Source organism: Nesoenas mayeri (genome assembly GCF_963082525.1).
Source record: "Nesoenas mayeri genome assembly, chromosome: 28".
Lineage (NCBI taxonomy): Eukaryota > Metazoa > Chordata > Aves > Columbiformes > Columbidae > Nesoenas > Nesoenas mayeri.
Window position 1 is genome coordinate 598,053 of NC_137558.1, and position 20,692 is coordinate 618,744.

At 65.6% G+C, this 20,692-nt stretch overlaps 2 protein-coding genes across 2 annotated transcripts; both read left to right on the forward strand.

Moving 5' to 3' along the window:
• Positions 1-320: 320 nt before the first annotated feature.
• POU6F1 (POU class 6 homeobox 1) lies at positions 321-10,510 on the forward strand. The gene is made up of 12 exons (XM_080360639.1): positions 321-637; positions 886-1,209; positions 2,284-2,379; positions 2,916-3,117; positions 4,682-4,794; positions 5,189-5,414; positions 6,122-6,324; positions 6,670-6,798; positions 6,891-7,106; positions 7,791-7,929; positions 8,457-8,628; positions 9,310-10,510. The coding sequence occupies exons 1-12, from the start codon at positions 608-610 to the stop codon at positions 9,653-9,655; spliced, it is 2,196 nt and encodes a 731-aa protein (XP_080216765.1). The 5' UTR covers positions 321-607; the 3' UTR covers positions 9,656-10,510.
• Positions 10,511-11,013: 503 nt separating this feature from the next.
• TFCP2 (transcription factor CP2) lies at positions 11,014-19,799 on the forward strand. The gene is made up of 15 exons (XM_080360656.1): positions 11,014-11,270; positions 13,219-13,370; positions 13,641-13,717; positions 13,934-14,039; positions 14,155-14,261; positions 14,438-14,590; positions 15,083-15,193; positions 15,772-15,860; positions 16,082-16,130; positions 16,564-16,657; positions 17,129-17,219; positions 17,635-17,741; positions 17,872-18,014; positions 18,783-18,834; positions 18,919-19,799. Exons 1-15 carry the CDS (start codon positions 11,149-11,151, stop codon positions 18,954-18,956), a joined length of 1,491 nt encoding a protein of 496 aa, XP_080216782.1. The 5' UTR covers positions 11,014-11,148; the 3' UTR covers positions 18,957-19,799.
• Positions 19,800-20,692: the final 893 nt, after the last annotated feature.

Here is a 20,692-nt window from a genome sequence, read left to right on the forward strand (position 1 = left end):
TTTCACCTGTGGCAAGTTTGTTCAAACTTCCATTTCCACCCACCTGGGACCCGAGCGGTTGCGTCTCTGACTCATCGACACTTGTAATTAACACGGCGATTATATCCGCAGCGAGACTCGGAGCGTCTCAAATTATCCTTCCCTTTCGGTGTTCCCCACCCCCCCTTCTTTTTTTTTTTTTTGTTTTTAAATATTATTTATTATTATTTTATGCATTTCATTTCCTCGCCGCCATCTGCTGCGAAATGGCTGCGCGCGCCTCGCGCCGCCAGCTGCCCGAGTTATCCGTCCCATTAATTGCAAATAGATATATATATATATATATTCAAAAAGTGCAAGGAAACGGTGCTGCCGAGCGTCTGGGGAGGAGAAGCCGCCGCTGCCAAACCCGCCGCCGCCAAACCCGCCGCCGCCCCGCGTCGAGCCCCGCGCGGCCAAGCGGCTCTTTAATTGTCTCTCGCTAATTGGCCTCCATGCGCGGCAGAGGGAGAAGAGCGCTCAGCACCTCTCCTTCCTGGCGGCGCTGGAGTTCCACGCCGCACGCTGCGGGGACACGCGGCGCACGAGCAGGGACACGCGGCGCACGAGCGGGGACGTCGAGCCCGGGATGGACCCATGCTCCCGGGGAGGCTTTTTGGTGCGGGGGGGCGATGTCTGGGGTCTGTGGCGGAAAACGGGCGCCAGGTTGTGTGTTCCGCGCTGGTCGGGTCCGGCTCCCAAAGCCACGAGTGAGACGGGAGAGCGGTAGCGGGGATGGGGGCGCCCTGGAGCGTCCGCTCCTCCCGGAGCCCCCGGGGGGGATCCTCTCGCTCCTCGGGGATTTGGGGAGCGGGTGGGCGGGCAGAGTTTGGCACCTGCACTCACCTGCTTTTTCTCTCCCTGCAGCCAAAATCCAGCGTTTTGCAGCCTGAAATCCTGCGTTTCGCAGCCCAAAACCCGGCGTTTCACAGCCTGAAATCCAGCGTTTACGCAGCCCAAAAACCAGTGTTTCACAGCCTGAAATCAGCCCAAAACCCGGCGTATCACAGCCTGAAATCCAGCATTTACACAGCCCAAAACCCAGCGTTTTGCAGCCCAAAACCCGGTGTTTCACAGCCTGAAATCAGCCCAAAACCCGGCATTTCACAGCCCAAAGCCAGCGTTTCGCAGCCCCGAGGAGCAGGAGGAGGAGCCGCCCCGACGTGTCCATCCCTGCACCCCGAGCAACCTGTGAGTGATGCCGGTGCCCCCCCGTACCCCAATCCCCCGGTGCCCCCCCGTACCCCAACCCCCCGGTGCCCCCGCGCTCCGGAGAAGCTCAGGAGCCTTTTCCCTGGTCCTGGTCGCCCTTTGCCGCGCTCTGGCTGCTGACGAGCTCATTAACTTTTAATAGCGCAGCTGCCTGCGCGCCGCTCGCCGCCGCACCAGGGTAAACCGTTAATTAAACTCTGCGCCGCATCCCAAGGTGTTCGGCTGCTCGGGAGCCAAGGCCGGGCTTAGGAATTCCCAGTGGCCACCTGAGATCAGTCACTGCTCTCAGCCCCCCGCTCCCCCTGGCCAAGGGGCTGGGTCCTGCCTAAGCGCTGGGGCTGGGTCCTGCCTAAGCGCTGGGACTGGGTCCTGCCTAAGTGCTGGGGCTGAGCCTGGCAGGGACAAGCGGGGCAAACGGTGTCACCTCGCTGCGGTCGCAGACACCGAGCGCCACGCGCGAAGGCGGCCAAAGGGAATGAGATGCTCGGCCCCTGCTGAGTTTCAAATGAGAATTTGGCTCTTAATTCAATTTAGGCCCCTTTGGATCACCAGGATCCGAGGAACTCTGTTTACTAATTGCAAATAAAGGCGGCTGCGGCTCGGGACGCGCTCGGTGGCCTCAGCGGGAGCCGCGTGGCTTCTGAGATGCAGAGAAACGATAAAGGGCTCGTAAAATGGCACCAGGGGCTGTTCCGGGCCAGCGTCACCGGGCTGGCTGTTGCACCCCCGCCCCGAGACCCTCGCCATGAGAAGTTGGTCAGCCCCTTGTGCCGGCGATGGCGGCGAGGGGACCGCAGTGACCAGAGGGGTCGGCGCGGGGCGTTGGAACGGGGGGAGTCGCTTCCAGCCCCTTCCCGCCCCCTAACGCAGCGTCCCCGTCCACTGGGGTCCCTCGGGAAGGAGCAAAGCACCCCAGAACCTCCGCGGGGAGCAGCCGGTGCCCCCCGGCGCGGCAGACGGGCATCGGCAAACCGCGCTGCCCCGGATCGCGGGTGGGGGGTAAACCCGCGTCACCCCAGGCAGTGACAGAGCCTCTCGTGTCCCCCCTCGCAGCATGTGGAAGGTCTGAGGCCTCTGGCTCCGTCGCTGGACACCATGGACGCCGAGGCCGCGCAGCCCCAGGAGCCTTCGCTCACGGTCAACGAGCAGGTGAAGCCACACGGGGACCCCCCGAGCGCCGGGTTGGGGTTCAGCCCGGCCTGACCCCGTCCGGGGTGAAAGAACCACCTGTGCCCCCCGTGCTCACACCCAGATGCTCAGCTCTGGTTTGGAGCTCGGCTGCCTGACCTTGGGCTGTTTGAATGACGAGGAGGCACCAGCTCCTCGGGGCCGTTTGCTGGACCCTTTGCTCCAGGGTTTGGTGCCCGCGCGTGCAGAATGGGAGGAGGTGACTCTGCCACCCCCTCGTGTCCCCAGGTCGTGTCGCCGTTCAGACCTGTGGGTGCCGGCTCTGCCCCTGCGGACACGGCGCCGCAGCCGCGTTTTACCATCGCGGAGCCCGTATTGGTTACGGGAGAGCCCAGGAGCTGCTCGTTAACTAAGGCAGCGAGTTGCTGGGGGTCTGACCCCGTCCGTCCCTCCTCTGCGCGGGTCGCGTCTCGGGGGGGCAGCGTCGCTGTGCCGTGGGGCGCACGGCCCAGGGACACCCCGGGGGGGCTGACGCGCGTTTCGGGGCTCGTTTGCAGGTTATCGTCATGTCCGGCCACGAAACCATCCGCGTGCTGGAGGTCGGCGTGGACGCCCCGCTGCCGCCCGACGACCAGGGCGCCGGAGCCGCCCCCGCCGCGCCGGGGGAGCGAGCGGGGGGGTCTCCGCGGGACAGCGGCCCCCCCAGCTCTGAGGACGCGACCCCCGGCACCCCCAGCCCAGGCAGCGGGGACGCAGCTGGTGAGAACCTGTCCTTTCCCTTTCCCTTCCCCACTCCCACTGTGGGTGTGCCCTGCATATAATTAATCTCCCATCATTCCAGCACTTCAGTCCTTGTCCAGCTCCACTCTCGATCCCACACCCCATCTCATCCCACCCCACCTCATCCCACCCCATCCACCCCACCCACCCCATCCATCCCACCGGCTCTCAGGCCGCTCCTGCTCTTCATCCGTTAACGGGGCTTTTCCCTGGCTGGCGTCTCCGTGCTCGGAGCACGACCCGGTCTTGGGATTTTGCTGCAAGAAAACGGGGCGGATCGGAGCTTGTTTGGGGAAAGGAGGAGCCGACAAATGTCCCTCCGCGCAAAACCCGTTGGCCCTGGGGGCGGCGCTGCCCTGTAGCACAGTCTGTGCCATCCCGGTGTCACCTGTGCCATCCAGGTGTTGTCTGTGCCATCCCAGTGTCGTTTGTGCCATCCAGGTGTCACCTGTGCCATCCGGGTGTTGTCTGTGCCATCCCAGTGTCGTTTGTGCCATCCCGGTGTCACCTGCACTGGGTTTGGTAGGAATTGTAGGGAAAAAAAGGCTTTATGCTTTTCTAAAGTCTGCCAGAGTGTAGTTATTTCCAGCAAAGGAGGCGACCCCAGCCCGGTCTGCCGTTCAGCTGGGAAAAGGAGTTATTGGGTAAAAGGAAAAGGCAGGAAAAGGGCGTTTGTCTTTCTCACAAAATAGGATTGAGTTGGCACTCGAGGTGCTGCTGTTCCAAGCTGAGCACAATGAACACCAGAGGTGGCTCTTGTGCCAGTGACAACCGCGGGACAGGACGGAGGTTCCTCGCGCCGCGTGTGACCCGTGTCCCCCGCTCCCCGTCCCGCGCGCCCGCCCCCTGCTCACTGCTCCCCAAACGATGCCAGCCTCGCCCTGTCCCCCCAGAACAGCCCCACAGAACCCCCATGGCCGGGGCAGGGACCCCCCTTGGGGGAGACCGGGGTGCTGCTCTGAGGGTGCCCAACGCTGAGTTTCATGGGTGCTTGTTCTTCGGTGCCCTCATTTGGGTGCCCCCCACCCTCACCCTGCCCAGGACCCCCGTGGGAAGGTGCTTGTTCCCTGGGTATCCTATTTTGGGTGCCCCCACTCTCACCCTCTCAGAACACGCCCATGGGAAGGTGCTCATTCCCTGGGTGCTGTAATTTGGGTGCCCCCACTCTCACCCCCCTGGAGCCCCCATGGGAAGGTGCTCATTCCCTAGGTGCTGTATTTTGGGTGCCCCCCACCCTCACTCACCTCAGGACGCCCATGGGAAGGTGCTCATTCCCTGGGTGCTGTAATTTGAGTGCCCCCACCCTCACCCCCCTGGGGCCCCCATGGGAGTGTGCTTGTTCCCTGGGTGCTGTAATTTGGGGGCCCCCACCCTCACCCCCCTGGGGCCCCCATGGGAGTGTGCTTGTTCCCTGGGTGCTGTAATTTGGGGGCCCCCACCCTCACCCCCCTGGGGCCCCCATGGGAAGGTGCTCATTCCCTGGGTGCTGTAATTTGGGTGCCCCCACCCCTGGTGTCTCTCCAACCCGTCTCCTCTCCCCCAGGCAAATCCAAACCGGCCGCCGCGTCCCCCAGCGCCGTCCCGGCCGCCGGCCCCTCGGGCGCCCCCCCAGCCCAGCAGCCGCTGGCCCCGCTGGCCGTGCAGGCCGCCCCGCAGGTAACTACCCCGCGGCCACGCAGGGGGGGACACGGGGGGGCCGGGGAGGCGTCCGCTCGCTGTAGCAAACCCCGGGGCGGAGACGGGCGCTGGCGGCGCGGGGTGCGCGTCGAGCGCCCCGAACCGCGGCGCCGTCCCCCCCGGCGCCCTCGCCACGCGCCGAGGTGCCGCCAGAGACGCGTCGGGCGCTTTGCCAGGGAAGAGCGGGGGGATCCCCCCACGCCCCCGGTCTCCGCAGGGAGAGGGGGCCGCGGGCTGCGCGCCCAGCCGCCGGGCGGGAGGGACCCGGGGCCGCGGCTTCCCCGCGCCCCTTAGCGAGGCTGAAATTCTCCGCTGATGCTGTCTGCAGTGGCGTTGATTGCCGTTCTTTTTTAAATCTTGTTTGCTTTTGCAGGTCTTGACTCAGGAAAACTTAGCAACAGTTGTGACGGGAGTAATGGTTCCCGCAGGGACAGTTACTCAACCTCTTCTTATCCCCATCAGTATTGCAGGTCAAGCGGCAGGTCAGCAGGGGCTGGCCGTGTGGACAATCCCTGCAGCGACGGTCGCTGCGCTGCCCGGACTGACGGCCGCTTCTCCTTCGGGGGCAATTTTCAAACCGCCCATAGCCAGTTTGCCAGGTAACCCCCGGGTTTCGGCGGCGCGCGCTCCCCCCGCCTTGCGCCCGGGGGCTCGGTGTCGCTAAACCTCCTTCCTTACCCGCTGGCTCTGCCTTTGAGCCCTGGTTTCAAGAGCCCTTATTGAAAACTGGCCTGTAAGGCACAGCCCTTGCTGCTAATCCCCCGTTTTCCACGTCCACCCTCCACCCCTTTTGAGGTGGGTTGAGTTTTTGAGCTTTTCCCGGCGTTTTTGGCGCCCTGGCGCTTGGTTTGGCTAAACGGCGGCTCCTCTTGAAGGCTTTTTTGTAGGAAAGGTGGGGGACGCGGGGCAGGGCGGCGGGTGAGGTGCAGCTCAGGTTTGGGGTGCCGGGGTGGCCCCCATGGCAGCGGCTCAGCTTCTGCGAGGGGGACACCTGGGGGCTTGAGAGAAGGGGGTCGGTGCCCCCAGCGCCGGGTTCGTGCCCGTTCCCGTAAGAGGGAATTGTCTCTGGAAGGAGCCCGGCCAGGGCGGTTCTAGATACGGGGAGATGGTGGCACCCCCAAGGTGCCCCCACCCTGGGTGAGACCCAGCGCCCGGGACCTGGGGCTGCGATACCACGAGCGCTGGGAGACGAATCACCCGCTGATTCGGTCCCGGGGGGAAGGGCCGTGGGGTGGGGGGTCACACCGAGGGTCTCCCCCGTCCCTGCGCCCCCTCCTCACGCTCTCTCCGTCTCTTTGCTCCGCAGCCGCCGCCGTGCTGAACGCGACCATCGCGGCGCCGGTGCAGCCGGCACAGCCCCGGCCCCCCCTGCAGCCCCCCGGCGTGTTCCCCGCGCCCGCCGGGCAGCCCCCCATCCTGCCGCAGCCCCCCGCCGCGCCCCCCGCCGCCAAGCCCCTGGAGACGCAGATCACCGTCCAGCCGGCCGGATTCGCCTTTAACCCCGGCATAGTAAGGAGCCCGACAGCCCGGGGCGTGGAGTTCGGCACCCGGTGCCGGCGCGGCCGCGGGGAGCGGCGAGAGGTCACGTTTCCCCGGGGATGAAGCGCTTTGGCTCAGCCGCCACCTCCCGGCGGTGCACGAGGGCCCTGCCTCAGTTTCCCCATCGAAGGACGAGCAGCTGCACCGGCAGCTTCACTTTAAGCTGAGCCTACCGGATGGATTTAAGGACATCAAGGGACAGCGTCGCGGCGAGGCGGGACGGCCGCGCTGTGGGACGGGCGCCGGCCGTGGGGGGACACGCGGTGGCCTGCGGCGCCGCCCCCGTCCCTGAGCCGCGGCTCTCGCTTCCCGCAGATCAGCGCGGCCTCGCTGGGGGGGCAGACGCAGCTCCTGGGCTCCTTGGCGGCCGCCCCCGTCATCGCCAACGCCATTCCCAGCGTGCAGGGCATCGCGGGCCAGATCCTGACCAACGCGCAGGGCCAGGTACCGCGGGGCCTGTCCTTGTCCCCCGCTGGCCCCCGTGCCGGGGAGGCCATTCATGGCTGCAGCCCCAGCCCGGCTCTCCTCGCCCCCAGGTGATCGGGACGCTGCCGTGGGTGGTGAACCCCCCCGGGGTGACGGCCAGCGCTGTCCCCCCCACGCTGCCGGCCCCCAGCCTGCAGGTCCAGACGGTGACGCCGCAGCTGCTGCTCAACGCCCAGGGCCAGGTCATCGCCACGCTGGCCCCCGGCGCCGGCCCCGCGCCCGCCGGCAAGAAAACCGGCACCCCCGAGCCCCCCGCCAAGAACGAGGTGAGCACGGGGCCACCGCGCTGCTGGTGTCCCTGTCACACGGCCAGAGGGCTGGCAGCGTCCCCGCCGTGTGGCCAAAGGGCTGGCAGCGTCACCACTGTTTGACCGAAGAGCTGGCAGTGTCCCCATTGAGTGGCTAAAGGGCTGCTGGCATCCCTCGCCACGTGGCCAAAGGGCCGGCAGTGTCCCCACCGTGTGGCCAAAGGGCCGGCAGTGTCCCCATCGTGTGGCTTTGGGACTGGCCACGTTGTTTTGGGAGCACGGGAACATCTTCAGGACGTGGCCACGCGGCTTTTAGGGCACATGAGCATCTTGGGGACCAGCCACATGGCTTTTGGGGTACATGAGCATCTTGGGGACCAGCCACACGGCTTTGGGTCGCAAGCACGTTGCTCTGGGGGGACATGAGCATTTCTGGGACCCGGCCACATTGCTGTGGGACCTCATGGACACCTTGGGGACGTGTCCCCTCTGGCCCGTGGCCTGTCCTGCTCTCTGTGCCACCCATGTGTGCCAGCTGGGACCAAACCCCCCTTGGCATGAGCAGAGGAGCAGGTCGCCCCCCAGCCCCTGTGGCGGGACACCCCAAACCCAGCCGGGGAGGTCCCAGTGTCACCTCGATGTCCCGCGGTGGCTCGGCGGGGCTGGAGAAGGGGGTGCTGGGTGCTGACCCCCTCGCCGCAGGTGCAGCCCATCCAGCCGGCCCCGGCGCTGGCCCCGCCGGCCGTGGTGGTGACAAACCCGGCCCCCGCCACCAAGGCGCCCGCCGCCCCCGTCCCCATCACCTGCTCCGACACCCCCACCGTCAGCCAGCTGGTCTCCAGTGAGTCGCACTGGGGATACTGGGGTCCCCTGGGAAGAGGGACACTGGGCAATGGGGGGCCCTGGAGTTGGGGGGAGGGTGCTGGGGACACTGGGGGAAACTGAGGTCTGGAATCCCTTGGGATGGCAGGAGGATGCTCTGGATACTGGGAGGTTACTGGGGCAATGGCAGGGACTGGGGTGCCCTGGGAAGAGAGTTACTGGAGTCTGGGACCCCCTGGAACTGGGGAGAGGATGCTGGGTGTACTGGGGGCACTGGAATCTGGGATCCCCTGGAATTGAGGGAAGGATGCTGAGGATACTGGGGTCTGGGACCCCCTGAAACTGGGGAGAGGATACTGGGGGTACTGGGGTCTGGGACCCCCTGGGATGGGGTGAATGCTGGGGGCACTGGGGGACACTGGGGTCTGGGATCCCCAGGGCTATGGGGAAGGTGCTGGGGGCACTGGGGGACGCTGCACCCCCGTGCTCCGCACCCCGGGCCCTGGCTGTGCGCCTGACGCGGGGCTGCTCGTCCTGCCCCCCCAGAGCCGCCGGCCGCCCCCGGCGCCGACGAGGACGGGATCAACCTGGAGGAGATCCGCGAGTTCGCCAAGAACTTCAAGATCCGGCGCCTGTCGCTGGGGCTGACGCAGACGCAGGTGGGACAGGCGCTCACGGCCACCGCCGGGCCCGCCTACAGCCAGTCGGCCATCTGCAGGTGAGCCGCGCACCGCGGCACCGCAGCACTGGGGGGCAACAGGGGCACTGGGGACAACAGGGGCACCGGCGGCAACAGAGGCACCGCGGCACTGGGGGCAACGGGGGCAATGGGGGCACCAGGGCACCACGGCACTGGTGGCAACGGGGGCACCGGGGCACCACGGCACTGGGGGCAACGGGGGCACCGGGGCACCACGGCACTGGGGGCAACGGGGGCACCGAGAGCACCAGGGGAGTTGGGTAAGGAGGGGAATGGGAGAACAGAAGGAAATTGGAGACAAGGGGGAAATTGGAGAACTGGCAAAGTTGTGGAAGGGGAGGAAAATTAGGAAAAGGGATGGAAATAAGGGAAAGGGAGGAAAATGGGAAGAGGGGAAGGTTGGAGAGAGAGGGAATTGGGGAAAGGGAAAATTAGGGAAGGGGGGAATGGGAGAAAGGGGGAAAATTGGAGAACTGGCAAAGTTGCAGAAGGGGACGGAGACAAGGGAAAGGGACGGAGACAAGGGAAAGGGACGGAGACAAGGGAAAGGGACGGAGACAAGGGAAAGGGACAGAGACAAGGGAAAGGGAGACAAGGGAAAGGGATGGAGACAAGGGAAAAGGAGGAAGATGGGGAGGAGGAGGCCGGGGCCGCTGCCCGCGGAGCCGCCGTCCCCAGCCCCGCGTCCCCTCGCCGCAGGTTCGAGAAGCTCGACATCACCCCCAAAAGCGCGCAGAAGCTGAAGCCGGTGCTGGAGAAGTGGCTGAGCGAGGCGGAGCTGCGGAACCGCGAGGGCCAGCAGAACCTGCTGGAGTTCGTGGGGGGGGAGCCCTCCAAGAAGCGCAAGCGCCGCACGTCGTTCACACCGCAGGCCATCGAGGCCCTCAACGCCCACTTCGAGAAGAACGCGCTGCCCACGGGCCCCGAGATCACCGACATCGCGCGCCAGCTCAACTACGACCGCGAGGTCGTGCGCGTCTGGTTCTGCAACCGCCGCCAGACGCTCAAGAACACCAGTAAACTCAACGTCTTCCAGCTGCCCTGAAGCGGCGCCCCCGGCGCCCCCCCCGCTGCCACCCGCCTCCTGCCAGCAGCACTTTGGCCCCGTGTCCGTGCCCCCCGGTCCGTGTCCGTGTGTCCGTCCGTCTTCACGCATCCGGTGTCACCCGCCCCGCCTGCACGCTGCGCCCCCGACTCTGTGCCCCCCTGAACAAAACGGAGTGATTTTTGGTTTTTGGCCGTTTTCCCGTGTTTCCGAGGTAGCGTCACAGCCCAGATTTCACCCCCTCTGTGATTTTGGTGACCCCCCCCCCCGCCGTGGGGACATCGCTGTGGGTGACAGTGGGGACTTCACCAGGGTCCCCAGGAGGGTTTTGGGGGGCAAACCCCGTGACGGGGGCAGCGTCCCCTCCCCGCCTCCCCCACCTGGGGGCCCGATGGGGAAAAGCGGGGGCTGCACAGGGGAGGTTGGGGGGGGCGGAGGGGCCGCCGGGTCACCCGCGGGGCCGCGGGACCCCGATGCACTTGGTGTAGTGGTGTGAAATAAACTGTATTTTTCTTTTTTCTTTTCCTTTTTCCTTTTATTCCGGGGGGCGGGGGGTCCCTACTCGTCCCCCCCCCGCTCCCGAGCCCTGCAGGGGGCGCTGTTCTTGGCTCCCCATGCCACCAGCATGCAGGTTTTTGGGGAAGTGGCTCCGAGGACGGGGCTGGGCCGTCCCCAAGCGGGGCGCATCGTTCTGTCCGTCCCCGCTGCAGCCCCGGGAGGGAGAAACCCCCCCGGACCCGCTGCGGGCGGAGACCCGCGCAGCTCCGCGCCCGCAAGAGCCGCGGCCGGGCCTCGAACTCGCGATCCGCCGAGCGGCGCCGCACGGACCCGAGCGCCCCACGCCGCGACATTCGCGCCCCGCCCCGCGCCCAATCACCGCGCGGCGGGCTCAGCGCGAAGCTCGCCATTGGTTATATGCCACTTGCGTCACCCGGGTGCGCGCGGCTGCTATTGGCTGGAGGCCGCGGGGAGGCGGGGCCAGCTCCCCCTGGCGGAGGGGTCGGCGGGTCCGCGGCGCTGCCGCCTCCATCTTGCGGGGCCGCGGGCCGGGGCGGGAGCGGCGGCAGCGGGGGCTCCGGGGGCTCCGGCGGGGCGGCCCCTCGGGAAGGCGGCCGGGGGGGCAGCGCAGGGGCCGGGGGGCGCCCCCTGAGCGGCGGGTTTGGCGCCAGGGCGGCCCCTGGTGGGGCGGCAGGGCCCGGGGGTCCCCGGGAGGGGAGTCTCGGGGGGGGTGCGGGCTTCTGACGGGATTTTGGGGGGATTTTTCGGCTTGGGGGGGTCCCCTGGGGGTGCAGCCCCTTGGAGGGGCTCAGGGGTTTGGGGGTCCCCTCAGGGTGAGGCCCCCGCCTGTGTCGCGGGGTGTCTGTGGGTCCTGGGGCGTCGCTCTCCCCAGGGGGGCTGCAGGTTGGGGGGTCTGTGGCCTTGGGGCTGAGTCCCTGCGGTGCCCCTTGGGGTCCCCAGTTCGAGCCCCAGCAGCGGGGGCGGCCGGAGCAGCCATGGCCTGGGCGCTGAAGCTGCCGCTGGCCGACGAGGTGATCGAGTCGGGGCTGGTGCAGGACTTCGACGCCAGCCTGTCGGGCATCGGGCAGGAGCTGGGCGCCGGCGCCTACAGCATGAGGTGAGCGGGCGCGGGGCCGGGGAGCCCGGGCCACGGGACAGCCCGGGCCACGGGGCAGCCCGGGCCACGGGGCAGCCCGGGCCACGGGGCAGCCCGGGCCACGGGGCAGCCCGGGCCACGGGACAGCCCGGGCCACGGGACAGCCCGCTCCGGCGCCGCGGCCCGGCTTCGGGGCGCAGCTTGAATTCGGGGCGAATTCCTGGTGGCCGCTTGAATTCGGGGTGAATTCCTGGTGGCAGCTGCAAGTTGGGGTGAATTCCTGGTGACAGTTTGAATTTGGGGTGAATTCCTGGTGGCCACTTGAATTTGGGGCAAATTCCTGGTGGCCGCTTGAATTTGGGGTGAATTCCCGGTGGCCACTTGAATTCGGGGTGAATTCCTGGTGGCAGCTGCAAGTTGGGGTGAATTCCTGGTGACAGTTTGAATTTGGGGCGAATTCCTGGTGACAGTTTGAATTCGGGGCAAATTCCTGGTGGCAGTTTGAATTTGGGGCGAATTCCTGGTGGCCGCTTGAATTTGGGGCGAATTTCTGGTGGCAGCTGCAAGTTGGGGTGAATTCCTAGTAGCAGTTTGAATTTGGGGCGAATTCCTGGTGACAGTTTGAATTCGGGGCGAATTCCTGGTGGCAGCTGCAAGTTGGGGTGAATTCCTGGTGACAGTTTGAATTTGGAGTGAATTCCTGGTGGCAGCTGCAAGTTAGGGTGAATTCCTGGTGACAGTTTGAATTTGGGGTGAATTCCTGGTGGCAGCTGCAAGTTGGGGCGAACTCCTGGTGACAGTTTGAATTTGGGGCAAATTCTTGGTGGCAGTTTGAATTTGGGGCGAGTTCCTGGTGGCCGCTGCAATGGGGGTGCATTTGTGGTGGCAAAGAGCCCGCTGGCCCCTGGCGGCTCTGGGGGCAGTTTGGGCAGCAGACACCCCGCGGCTGGGCTGTGCGGCCCCTGCCCACTCTGCGCGTGTGTCCTCGTGGGTTCCCCGGGCTGTGGGCGAACCCCCATTGCGGGTGGAAGAGCCCGTGCTGGGTCACTTGGGCTCGTCCTGCCGCGCAGATTTGCCCCCGTGGAGCTCAACCCGTCGCCTTTGCCTCCAAGTTCCGCTCGCGCGAGGGAATCCGCAGCTTCGAGGCGTTTCCAGCCCCACCTGCCGCCGGGTTCCGGCGCCGGAGGCTTCCCGAGGCCGAGCCCCGCGGGAGCCCTTGGTGCTGGTGTTACCGGTGTGCAAAGCTCCACGTGGGCTCGGGCGCCTGAAACCCGACGCTGTTTTGGGGAGGTTCTCGTGCCGTAAATAGAGCCGGTGGCGCGGGGGGAGCGCGGCGCCCGCCCCGGCCTGACTTCTGACATTTGCTGCCGCCTCGTGGGAACGGGGCGAAGATTTCAACAAACGCCTCGGGTTTGAGCCCGTTTGGGGCTCTTTGGCTTTCCCGGGGGGTCTCCGTGTCCCCATGGCCGAGGCTCGGTAGGTGCGGGGCGGTCCCTGAGGCTGTTCCTCGTTAGACAGTTTGCTGACGAACCTGGACTCCCTGGCTCCCTGGACTGGGGTTGTAGGAGCGCGGGGATGGTGACCAAGGCCCGGTTGGACGGTTCCCTCCACACAGCTTTGCCATCGCTATTTTTTCCCCTCTTTTCATGGATTTGAGGGCGTTTGGCGGGTTTGGCTCCGCCGTCCCCCTGGGTGGGTGCATTCAGTCACTGGACACCAAAGGGTTAAATCCCTGTTAAGGTGGGACCTGGTATTTGCCCAGGTAAGTCCAGTTTTATCTCGGGAAAGACTTTTAATGTTCAACCAGAGGGGAGCAAGAGGCTGGTTTAACTCTTTCCTGGCGGGCGCCCGACCCCTCGCGCTCGGCGCTGCGGCTGCGCCCCGCGCTCGCCTCGGCTGGTTTTGCAGTGGGGGGTGTTGCGGTTCCCGCGCAGCGGCGCCGGAGCCTGACGAGCCGCTTCTCCCGCAGCGATGTCCTCGCCCTGCCCATCTTCAAGCAGGAGGAGTCGAGTTTGCCCCCCGAGAACGAGAACAAGATTCTGCCTTTCCAGTACGTGCTGTGCGCCGCCACCTCCCCGGCCATCAAGCTGCACGACGAGACGCTCACCTATCTCAACCAAGGTGAGAGGAGCCGCCGCGGAAACGCCCCGCGTGGCCAAATTCACGCGGGTTGGCGACACGAGGCGGATGGAGCTCATGGCAAATCGGGGTGATTCCTGGAAGTGTCGCTGCGAGCAGGGGGGGAGGAGGAGGAGGAGGAGGAGGAGGAGGAGGAGGATCCCTCCCTGAGAGGGGTTACGGGTGTGACCCCCGTTAAACGTGGCAGAAAAAGGCATCAAAGCGCCGGAGAAGGGGCCGATTAACGGGCGGGTGCCCTGGGCTCCCCCGCAGGACAGTCCTATGAAATCCGCATGCTGGACAACAGGAAGATCGGGGAACTGCCGGAGATCAACGGGAAGCTGGTCAAGGTGAGGGGAGCGCGTGGGGCCGTCCCGTGGGGCCAGCGTGGCACAGCCGCGGGGGTGGCTCCGGCTCCGGCGCCGCTGGGGGGTTATTTGGTGTTTTCTCTCCCCGCATGGTGCTGGGACCAGCCCCCTGGGGTCCGGCCAAGTGTGGTTTGCTTTGGTTTCTCCGCGGGGCCTGTCCGTCCCCGTCGGCTCCGGCGCTGACGGTGTTTCCCGCAGAGCATATTCCGCGTGGTGTTTCACGACCGGCGGCTGCAGTACACGGAGCACCAGCAGCTGGAGGGCTGGCGCTGGAACCGGCCCGGGGACAGGATCCTGGACATCGGTGAGTCCCCGGCGCCTCCTTCGAACGCTCCGTGTTGATCCTGCGCTCCGGGACGCGGTCGGTTCTTCTGCGCGTTCTCTGGCGCTTGCGCACAGCGCGGCTCGTTCTCCCGCAGACATCCCCATGTCCGTGGGCATCATCGACCCGCGAGCAAACCCGACGCAGCTCAACACGGTGGAGTTTCTGTGGGACCCTTCCAAGAGAACGTCCGTCTTTATCCAGGTAAAGAAGAAACGGGCAAAAATAACTTGTCCAAGGGGGAAGAAAGTGCTTTGTTTAGGTGGGAGCAGTGAAGCAGCAGCGGGGCGCTGCAGCGGGGGCGCTGCCCGGGGTCCGGGGAGGGGATGGGGGATTTGGGGTACGTGGCGGTTCTCAGAGCGGGTTTTGGCTGTGCGCAGGTGCACTGCATCAGCACCGAGTTCACCATGCGCAAGCACGGCGGCGAGAAGGGGGTGCCGTTCCGCGTGCAGATCGACACCTTCAAGGAGAACGAGAACGGCGAGTACACGGAGCACCTGCACTCTGCCAGCTGCCAGATCAAGGTCTTCAAGGTACCTCAGGCGGCCCCTCGGCTCCGCTTTCCCCGGTAGGACACAAACCGGGAGCCGGTGAACGTCCCGGTGCGGGACGGCGGCCGAGCTGGTCTGCACAAGCGCCTCGCGGTCCCTGTGCTGCCGCACCCCCCGCTATTTCCTTTCTATCCGTCGGGTCTGGGTGCTGCTGAGGCTACAAACCCAGTCGGTCAAGAGCAACACGTAGAGAGAGCGCAGGTTGTGTGGCGCCTCACACCTCCCGCATTTAGTCTTGAGTCTTATCGGCTCGGGAGATGCTCCGAGAAGCTTTGGTCTCGCTCTGAGCCCCTCGCTGTGTCGCTGTTCCTCGTGATCCATCTGGATCCGGCAGTGGGGGCGTCTGCTCCCCTCGCCTTTGCCGCCGCTTGCGTGTTGTCCAACCTCCTGCAGCCCATCCACGCTGTTTTAACTGCAATACTTCCTGGTTTAACCAGAATAGCTCCTGTTTTAACGGGAATATCTTCCTTCCAGCCCAAAGGAGCTGATCGTAAGCAGAAGACAGACAGAGAGAAGATGGAGAAGCGAACGCCTCATGAGAAAGAGAAATACCAGCCTTCCTACGAAACAACTATCCTCACAGAGGTGGGCTGTGCCGCTGGGGGTGGTTTAACCAAGCCTGGCTTAGCCACGCAGGCAGGAACGGGCTGTTCTGCTCCAGGACATTTGGCCACGTTGTTAAAAGCTGGAATTGATGGTTTAGATCCCACTCCGTATGAATTTTGCGTCTTCTGGCCTTTCTGAGACTCGCTAAACCCGAGCTTTGAGAGGGGGTGTCGCTGCTTTGATCCCGCTCCTTAGTCTTTAGTTGCGTTTCCTCGTGGGACGGCAGATCGCTGTGAGCGGGGCGGTGGATCACTGTGAGCAGGGTGGATCACTGAGCAGGGTGGATCACTGAGCAGAGGGGATCGCTGTGAGCGGGGCGGATCGCTGTGAGCAGAGCAGATCGCCGTGAGCGGGGCGGATCACTGAGCAGGGTCGATCACTGAGCAGAGGGGATCGCTGTGAGCAGGGGGGATCGCTGTGAGCAGGGCGGATCGCCGTGAGCGGGGCGGATCGCTGTGAGCAGAGCAGATCACTGAGCAGAGTGGATCACTGAGCAGAGCAGATCACCATGAGCAAAGCGGGTCGGTGCGCATCCCTGACCTGGCTTTTCTCCGCAGTGCTCGCCCTGGCCCGAGATCACGTACGTGAACAACACGCCGTCCCCCGGCTTCAACAGCTCCCACAGCAGCTTCTCCATTGGCGAAGGGTGAGTCCGGCCAGGGCTGCGTGTCCCGCGGGTTCCGGCTGCACACCGGGGAGAACAACCCGAGCGAAGCCGCGGGAGCCGAGCGCCGCCGGGTCTCGTGGCCGCAGCGCGTCCGGCCCCTCGTTCCCGCGGCTCCGGAGGGTGGCGGTTGGTGCCGGGAGGGGAAAAGCGACTCTAACCGCGCGTTTTGCCCTTTCGGGCTCTGTTTTTCCCCGCCCCAGCAATGGGTCCCCAAACCACCAGCCCGAGCCCCCCCCTCCGATCGCAGATGTAAGTCACACCCCCGAGCTAATGCTGGTGGTAAGGATGGCGCGCAGGTCAGAACGCGTCTCGGGGCGGCGCTGGGGTGGCCGCGCTTCGCGGGGGAAGCGCCTGCTCCAGTTCAACGCCTCGGGGCAGTTCTACCCCCTTTTGGAGGCGCTGGGATGCCAAACATCCCGTGCGGCGGCGCGGGCGTTCAGGAAGTTTGTTATTCCTGACACGGGGCCGGGAGGAGCTTTTGTAGCTCGCTGGGACCTTTTATTGCCTCGATCCTCCTCGTGCTTTCCCCTTCGCTTCCCTCCTCTTCCTCTATCGCCTTTTCAACCAAGCCCTGGCCCGGATGCGGCGTTGGGTTGTGTGGCCGGGCTGGCGGCGCCGCGCTGTGCCCGCCGCGCTGTGCCCGCCGCGCTGTGCCCGCCGCGCTGAGCCGCTGTCCCCGCAGAACCTCCTGCCCACCAGCACGCCGCAGGAGGCCCAGCAGTGGCTGCACCGCAACCGCTTCTCCACCTTTTCTCGGCTTTTCCGGAACTTCTCGGGTAGGTGACGACTCCTCGTGTCCGCGCCGCCCCCTCTCGCTCCCGTCTCCGTGTCGCCACCGCGAGTGTGTTATCAAAGATACCGCGTTTCTTGTAACGCAATGAAACTTGGCGTTCTGGAAGCGGCGGGGTCATCTCTCAACTCCAAAAACAGCGGGGACAGGGGGGTTTCTCTTCTGGGAACTCGCAGCACCGTCCGATATTAAAACATGCTGTGAAACGCGGATTTGGGGGAAAGATGGTGTGTAAAGAAACGTGATTTCCCCCCCGTTTCCTGTGATGCGGCTCCGTTCTGCGGGGTCACCAGCTGCAAACAGCAGCGCGGGGCGCCGGATTGTCCCAAAACACGCTCCTGCGAAATCCGCCTGGAAAAGCACTCGGGGGGAGGTTGTGGGCAGGAGCGGTTTGGGAATCGCGCCGTTGCGACCGCTTTGGGCTGGAATTGGTGACACCGGCTCCTCTCGCCTGCAGGTGCGGATCTGCTGAAGCTGACCAGGGAGGACGTGATCCAGATCTGCGGCCCCGCCGACGGCATCCGGCTCTTCAACGCGCTCAAGGGCCGGTACGTCACCAGCTGAGAAGCCGCTCGCGGAGGGTGGTAAATTGGGTTTGGTTGGGCCGGTTCGCTTGGCTTTCGCTCTTAGAGGGAATTAGTAGAGTTTTGTTCACCTTGAACCTCTTCCGGTCAATTTGGTGGCGTAGCTGGCAGGGTAATGGCTCCGGGGAGGATCTGGGGAAGGAAATCCCTGTGGGAGAGGAGGATTAGGAGTGGTTTTACTCTTTGGGTGTCAGAGAATCCAGCCACAAGGTCTTGCTGATCCCGGACTTGTTTCCTCAGTGCCCGGAGCCGCCTCCCGCCGGGGTGGCCCCTCTGAAGGGAACGTGTCCCTGCGCCTTCCCTGGAGGAGCAGGAGCGGGTTTTGTTCCGAGATGAGTTTGTCCGTCCGTCTTTCCCTCACTGGCCGCTCTCTGCGCAGGATGGTGCGGCCCAGACTGACCATCTACGTGTGCCAGGAGTCGCAGCAGCTGCGGGACCTGCAGCAGAAACACGAGGACGGGGACGCGGTCACCAGCACGTTTTTTGGTATCTGGGGGGGCGCCAGGACGGCGTCGGGCAGAGCAGCCTCCTGGTGACGCTCCACCCGCCGAAGCGTCTCCGCGGCCACGCTGGGCGTCAGTGTTAATTAATTAATGAGCGTTTCGTCTCGGCGCAGTGTACCACGCGATCTACCTGGAGGAGCTGACGGCGCTGGAGCTGACGGAGAAGCTGGCGCAGCTCTTCAGCATCTCCTCCCAGCAGATCAGCCAGATCTACAAGCAGGGACCCACCGGCATCCACGTGCTCATCAGCGACGAGGTGCCGGCCCCAAACTGGGGATTCATCCTGCACAACAGGGGTTGGGGGGAGAGCTTCTCACTCTGGAACTGCCCAAAAGGAGGTTGGAGCCGGGGGGGTCGGGCTCTGCTCCCAAGGAACAAGTGATGAGAGGAAACGGCCTCGAGTTGCACCAGGGGAGCCCGAAGGTGGTTGCCCAGGGCGGTTCTGGAGTCGCCATCCCTGGGTTTAAAAGACATTTAGGCGAGGTTTAGGGATGTGGTTTAGTGCTGGAGTTGGGCTCTGGTGGACCCGTGATCCTGAGGGTCTGTTCCCACCAAAATTGGGAGTCTATGAAATTAAGGTGATTTTGGACAAACTGGGGTGATGGTGGGAAACACCTTGTGGAACAGAAACGGCCTCGAGTTGCACCCGGGGAGGCTGAGGGGGCAAATTTGAGGTGATTTCTGCCCCAAAGGGCGTTGAACAGGCTGCCCAGGGCAGGGCTGGGGTCACCGTCCCTGGGGGGGAACAGACGGGGTTCTTGGGGACATCTTAGCGCCAGGGGTGGGTGAACGGGTGGACTCGGTGATCTCGAGGGTCTCTCCGACCAAAATGGTTCCACTATTCCATGGTTTCTCTCTCCTGTCGCTGGGTTGGACGTTGAGCGCGGGAGGGAGGAATAAACACTCACTGCTGGTGCCTTTTCCCCTCTCCGAGCGGCTCCCGGCCCCTTCAGTCCCGCACACGGAGCTTCCCGGGGCCGCGAGCCGCCTCGCGCTCAAACCCGGCCTTTTGTGACCCTTCCAGATGATCCAGAACTTCCAGGACGAGTCCTGCTTCGTTCTGGACACCATGAAAGGTGCGTGACCGCGCGGGCTGCGTCCCCCATTCCCCTCCGGCCGCTTCCTTCGCCGCTGCCTCACGAGTTTTCCTCCTTTTGCAGCCGAAACCGGTGACAGTTACCACATCATCCTGAAATAGGGCAGAACGGGAAGAGGAGCGGCCGCCCGCCTCTCGCCGCGCACAAACAGCCTTCGCGTCCCGCGCCAGGACGCCAGCGGAGACCCCGAACCCCTGGGATCCCCTGGAAAGACCCCGAGCCCTCGCTGACTCTCATTTTCTCAGGGGGGATCTCCCTGCTCCGACGGCGCCTGAACGACCCTCCGCGGTAACGAGCTGCTCAATGGCCGCATCTCCGAGGCTCAAGTTCCCGGGTCGCGCTCTGGGTAGGAATTTGGGACCTAAAACCTGTGCGAGGGATTTTCCTGCGGCAAACGCTGCGCTGTGGCGAGAGGCTCCTGTCGCGCTCACAGAACACGAGAAGACGTGAATTAAACGGTCCCGGGCGCGGTGGGCTGAGCAATCAAAGCTGAGCGGGACCCGAAGGCGCCTGAGCCGCGCGGGAGGCGCTTTCCGGAGGCACGTCGCGGTTTTGCTGGGAGGAACACGGACGGCGGCTTCGTTTTCTCCTGCCCACCCCAAAACGGGGGTGTCTGTGGCGTCGTCAGCGCGAGGTCACCGGGGCTTTAAACCCGGATTAACTGTAAGGCTGGAGCGCACCGTGGAGCGCAGCCGGATGCGGAAGCAGCTCCCCGCCGCGGGCCGTGGGCCTCTTCTGCATGTTTTAGGGGAGAAAACGCGTGTTTTAGTGGCGGTTTTGCCTGCGGTGCCCGAGGAGGCGACGGACGCGCGCGGGAGCGCCGCGGGCGCAGTAAAATCTTGGTCTGGATGTCGCCGGGTGACGTTCGATCCGTTGGACGAGGAGAATTCGGTCCGTGCCGTGCGCGGCGGCCGCGGAGGAGGAGGAGGAGCCCCGGGTGGCTCCCGGGGAGTTCGGAATCCCGTAACTCGCCCTGTTCGTCCGTTACAACCGGGATCTCGGCGGCGGGGGCAGCGCCCAGGGGTCGCACCCGCCGCTTCGCTGCGTTTGGGGGGCTGGTCCCCTTTGCCGGGGGCTGAGCCTGGGCTGTGGAGCCCCCCAAGTGCTGAGCTGCCCCCCCCGTGTTGAGCTGCCCCCCCCCCCGTGCTGCGCTGCCCCCCCCGTGCTGAGCTGCCCCCCCATGCTGAGCTGCCCCCCCGTGCTGCGCTGCCCCCCCCGTGCTGAGCTGCCCCCCTCCGTGCTGAGCTGCCCCCCCCCCCGTGCTGCGCTGCCCCCCCCGTGCTGAGCTGCCCCCCCATGCTGAGCTGCCCCCCCATGCTGAGCTGCCCCCCCGTGCTGCGCTGCCCCCCCCGTGCTGAGCTGCTCCCCCCCGTGCTGAGCTGCCCCCCCCGCTGAGCTGCCCCCCCCCGTGCTGAGCTGCCCCCCCCCCGTGCTGAGCTGCCCCCCCGTGCTGAGCTGCCCCCCCCGTGCTGAGCTGCCCCCCCCCTGTGCTGAGCTGCCCCTCCGTGCTGAGCTGCCCCCCCGTGCTGAGCTGCCCCCCCCTGCTGAGCTGCCCCCCCCGTGCAGCTGGGCCGTTGTCTCAAACAAGGCGCCCTGTCCCGGTGCCGCTCCCGGCCGCGCCACCTCCCGTCTGGACTGCCCGCCGCCCCGAACCGGGGCCTGGAGCGCCCCGAGGTGGGGCTGAGGTGCTCTGCTTGTCCCTTCAGCCCCTCCCCCGGCGCTGGGGGGTGAAGCCCCCGACCCCGGAGCTTTGGCCGCGCTTAACGACCCGTAGACCCGGTTTAGCGCCCCCCCCGCCCTTCCCGCACTACATTTCCCAGCGTGCCCCGCGCCCCGC